The sequence below is a fragment of the Etheostoma spectabile genome, chromosome 24 (assembly GCF_008692095.1).
Source record: "Etheostoma spectabile isolate EspeVRDwgs_2016 chromosome 24, UIUC_Espe_1.0, whole genome shotgun sequence".
Taxonomy (NCBI): domain Eukaryota; kingdom Metazoa; phylum Chordata; class Actinopteri; order Perciformes; family Percidae; genus Etheostoma; species Etheostoma spectabile.
This window is the reverse complement of record NC_045756.1, coordinates 7,071,505-7,076,636: the sequence shown is the minus strand read 5'-3', so window position 1 is coordinate 7,076,636 and position 5,132 is coordinate 7,071,505. Positions and strand designations below refer to the sequence as shown.

Here is a 5,132-nt window from a genome sequence, read left to right as displayed (position 1 = left end):
TCTCTCTCTCTCTCTCTCTCTCTCTCCCCTAGTCTCTGTGACCATCACTCCTAGCAGGTCTCAGTATTTCGAGTATGAGAAGATGTCAGTGGGATGTGGTGATTGGACGGCGTGGAGATACACAACAGACGGGTCAGTTTAGCTAATAGCTAAAACCTGGAATAATTTAAGACATTATACACTTAGGACAGGACAGGTGAAATATTGCACATCATGTTTGATATTGCAATATATTGCAAATGTATGATGTGTGATTATGAAGGCAAGTTAATGATTTGTGTGTGTGTTGAGTGCCTATGGCAAGAAACTGTTTTTCAATATGTTAGTTTTGGTTAAATTTCATTTGCCAGTTTATTATCCAGTTTATCGCTGTGCATTTTGTCCATAACAAATTGCAGTCCCAACACGTCCCAGTGACATATTAAAAATATTCTTATGTAAGTCTTTGCAATCATTCCCCAAAGAACCAAGCCGGCTTACTTTGTTGCTTGATCCCAAATTTCTTCAAAACGTTTCAGCCTGTAGAGTCAGACATTTGCTGATGTTCCGGGGATTATTCCTGAAATGAATTATCAATCCAGATTTTGTGGAGACGGGCAGGGTCATCCTTGTCCCTCTGAAATCTTCTGAAAAATGAATTGAGACCATAATCTCATTTTGGAGCCAGTGGAGTCGCACCCTGCTGGAAATGAGATAAAATGGAGGTGTAAGGAGCTTCAGCACAGCGGACATTTTGACCTGTCATAGCAGGAAAAGCACAACTGAAACTGATAACCTTAATGACTCAATTATTATAGTAACAACTGTTTATATCTGAATCTTGCACTGCTTACCTTGACTGGAATATCAATTTGCACTGCCGACAGTTTATTCACAGTACCAATTGTTTACATATACATTTGCAATACCATACTTTAACTGTAATGTGCAATTACTTTCCACTGCACTTTAATTTGGATAGCTTCTGCTTAAATCCATTGTTATACTGCTCATTTTAGCCTAACTTATTATATATGTCTATCTGTAAAAATTCTGTTTGTAGTAATAACCATCTGTATATTATGCTCGCATTCTGTCTATAGTAATAGCCATCTGTATGTATATTCATAGTACATATTCACCTGTAAACTCTGTTATAGTAACAACCATCTGTATTTTATATTCATTGTACATATCTGTAAAAATTCTATTTATAGTATTATCCACCTGTATATTATATTCAGTACATATCCAGCTGTAAATTTTGTTCACAATACTAGTTATCTGTATATATTATATTCATAGGACAAATCTATCTGTAAAAATTTTGTTTAAAATAGTATTACTTTCATGTGTAATGACAATAAAGTTGAATCTAATCTAATCTAATTAATTCCATGAAGTGTGAGTCAGCACACACAATACTTACTCCTAAGTGGAATGCAGCCATCCTTAATGGTTTTGAATACACTTATGCTTTTCCTACTATGACATGTCAACATGTCTGCTGTGAAAAAGGTCTACTGGCTTCCCTTTTCCGATCTGGAAGCTTCATCCACTATTTTACAGTCTGTGGATTAAAAAAACAACCTTAAATATGCAGGAATTGACCAAAGGGTTTGATTTAGATTATCCGAAATTTGGCTTTCCTTCAACCAAATTGTAAAACAAATAACGTGGATGGTTCCATACGATGCTCCTCACAAGTTAAATAACTGATGAGTTCACTATTTTCCTTGAATTTGGATGTTTTATTTAATTTCATAGCATTGTAAGTGAAAAAAAAGACTTAAGAACACTGAAAAAAGTTACAGAAATGTAGGGAAAAAACTACGAAAACGTCAAAAAAACTCAGAAATAGTGTAAAAAAGTGAGAAAGAACTTCGGGAAACGTTAGAAAACGTCAAAAAGTGACAACAAATGTCAGAGAAAGCTTAAAAAAAAATAAAAATGTCCAAAAGAATCAACAAAGAACTTTGGGAAAAGTTAGAAAACGTCAATAAGTGACAAACAAATGTCAAAGAAAGCTTCAACAACTTCAAAAAACAACAAAAATGTCCCAAAAAGTCAACAAAGAACTTTAGGAAAAGCGACAAAAATGAATTAAGGAGGTTTTAAGTTAACATTTGGACCCAGAAAAACTATATGAAACTATAGCTGATGTTTGAGTTAGAAAAGCAGAAATTAGGAATTATTGAGACTAAAATTAAAGGAATGGATGTTGATGGATAATCACAGACTGGAATATGTCAACTTTTACTCAATGCTATTTCAAAAACACTTCAATTCTTTTTGTTCAAATGCTATAAAATTGAATAAGACGCCCCAAAATTAATGAAAGTAGAGATTTGTACTTGGCAAAGAGCGTTGTGTGGAATCAGTCATGTTATTTTGGGGAATTAAAAAGAACATTGATATAGGACAAGGGGTCAATTTGACCCGAGGACAACATGAAGGTTAAAAGAAAACCACATTTTTGAAAATGGGTCAAATTGGATCCGATAGTTAATAAAACTGAATTATTTCCACATTTGTAAATGACAAAGGAACTGATGTGTTCCCAGGCTGAAGCTGTCCCGGTGTGCGGTGGGCTGGGGCGACCAGATTTCCTCCAACTGCGACGTGAAAGCAGTCAAGCTGTCCGACAGCGGAGTGTACTGGTGTGAGTCTAAACACGGAGACAGCAGCCAAACCGTCAACATCACCGTGACGGGTAAGACTCTGAGAATCACAAACCACACGCACACTTCCTCTTCTTGAACTTCTGCTTCTGCATGGATGTGACATGTGACCCTGATGGGTCTTTAGCAGTGCAGGTTGTTGTGTGTGTGTGTGTGTTGTCTTCCTGCCAAAATTGGAAATCACCACTTTTGTTGACGCTTTCTATCGACGTTTTTCACTTTCTCTTACGTTTTTGTCCCTTTTTTCAACACTTTTGACGCTTTTTTTCAACGTTTGTCATTTCTTCTTGACGTTTAACACTACGTCACACTAACTTATTGTCTTTAGTTTCACAGTTATTTTTGGAATTTATGGTCAGTAAACCTCATATATGTCAAATTTGGACCCGAAGACAACAAGACACATTAGATCAACACTGTACCTGGTGTTAAAAGCCAATGAAACATACAAAGTTGTGTCAGAATACTGTTTCTTTTTAGAAAATTTAATAAAACAACTCAAAATTCAATGAAAGTAGTGATCATTAACTTTACTTGCAATCCTGGAACCACACGTTATTTTCTTTGTAATTTGGTTGGAAAAGAAGCCCGTATTTTTTTTAAAAATATAGACATTTTTATAGCAGGAGGGTTAATAAGGAGATGTAGTTCCCCCCCACTGACTTTTTTTTAAAGCTATATTTATCTCCTCGCATTTAGCAGCCATTGATCAAACTCTCTAGTTGTAGATCCAGTCGTGTTTCTCTGTATTCAGATCAGACTGTGCAGTCAGTATTTCTGTGTGAATGGATGAGATGCTGTACTTTGTCTTTGTGTTGAGGAGGCCGTGTGATCCTTGAGAGTCCTTTCCTCCCCGTGACGGAGGGAGAAGACGTCACTCTGCACTGTAGGACAAAGAAGTCCTCCAACCTGACAGCGGATTTCTACAAAGATGGCCGCCACATCGGGAGCGGGATGAGTAAGACCATTGGCAATTTTTCCAAGACTGATGAAGGCGCCTACAAATGTAAAGTTAAAGATGGAGAGTCTCCAGTCAGCTGGCTGCTGATGAAAGGTAAAGGCCTCCACACAACTACATTCACTTTATATATTTTCATCTTGATCCGAACTTTCATTTTGACGTTGGTGTCCCCAGATGATTCTGCGCCTGCCACGCTCACAGCGTCCCCTAACTCGTCTCAGCTGTTTGAGTATAAGAAACTGTCTCTGAGCTGTGGGGACAACAGCACATCTCAAGGGTGGAAGATCTTCAGGGCCACGAGTTCCAATGCTAAGTCTGTTGGGAAGATGTCCAGCTGTGGGGAGAATTGGGGGGTTCCTGACTCCTTTGGCTGCGTGCTCCATGCTGCCAAGCAGGATGACAGCGCAATCTACTGGTGCGAGTCCCCCGAAAGGCGGCGAAGCAACTCTCTCAACATTGCTTTTCACGGTAGGAGTATGAAAAAAAACTATGAAATGAGTAAGAACCATAGAGGGACAATGCAAAGACAATTTCCCATCTCTGTCCATGTTCAGATAAACCGGTAATCCTGGAGAGTCCCGTCTTCCCTGTGATGGCGGGAGAAGACGTCACTCTGTACTGCAGAACAAAGCAATCGTCCAACCTCGCGGCTGTTTTCTATAAAGACGACTCGAAGATCCGGAATGAGTCTTCAGGTCACATGACCATCTACAGTGTTTCCACGTCTGATGAAGGCCTCTACAAGTGTCACATCAGAGGGGTTGGAGAGTCTTCACCCAGCTGGCTGTTAGTCAGGGGTAAGGAAGTCGTAGGGCCTGCACTTTAGGGGGTTAAATACATTCTGAAAAATAACTAGTTGCTTATGTTTCATTGTCTTTTAACCAAGGATTTCATGTTTTTTTTCTTTTTTTAAGTATGGTGCAAAGCTGTATCATATCTTATAATGAAATGGTCTCATAAAATCAAGCAATACATTCTAGTATCAGAGCTTTAGGGGTGCCTGGAACCCTTTCATCCCTCATGTTGTCCTCAAGTCAATTTGACCCCTTTTCCTATATCAATGTTCTTTATAATTCCCCAAAATAACATGATTGATTCCACTCAACGCTCTTTGGCAAGTACAAATCTCTACTTACATTACTTTTGGGGCGTCTTTTTCAATTTTCTAGCATTTGGAAAAAAATTGAAATGTTTTTGAAATAGTATTGAGTAAAAGTTGACATATTCCAGTCTGTGATTATCCATCAACATCCATTCCTTTAATTTTAGCCTAAATAATTCCTAATTTCTGCTTTTCTAACTCAAACATAACTGTAAAACTAAAGTTAATAAGTTAGTGTTACGTAGTGTTGAAAACATCAAAAAAAGTGACTAACACTGAAAAAAAGATTGTCAAAAAAAGGGACAAAAACGTAAGAAAAAGTTAAAAAACGATAAAAAGCTTCAACAGAAGACAACCCAAGGGTTAAAAGACCACAAAACATAAGCAAGTAGTTATTTTTCAGAATGTA

At 37.7% G+C, this 5,132-nt stretch overlaps 1 protein-coding gene across 1 annotated transcript in view; it reads left to right on the top strand.

Moving 5' to 3' along the window:
- Nucleotides 1–4,447, top strand: part of LOC116674253 (sialoadhesin) — an 11,731-nt gene extending 7,284 nt beyond the window's left edge. Inside the window, exons 2-6 of the mRNA XM_032506854.1 lie at nucleotides 33–132; nucleotides 2,544–2,692; nucleotides 3,481–3,714; nucleotides 3,796–4,089; nucleotides 4,176–4,447. Coding sequence (XP_032362745.1) covers nucleotides 83–132; nucleotides 2,544–2,692; nucleotides 3,481–3,714; nucleotides 3,796–4,089; nucleotides 4,176–4,447 — 999 coding nt within the window. The 5' untranslated portion in view covers nucleotides 33–82. The remainder of the gene's footprint in view (nucleotides 1–32; nucleotides 133–2,543; nucleotides 2,693–3,480; nucleotides 3,715–3,795; nucleotides 4,090–4,175) is intronic.
- The last annotated feature ends 685 nt before the right edge of the window (nucleotides 4,448–5,132 follow it).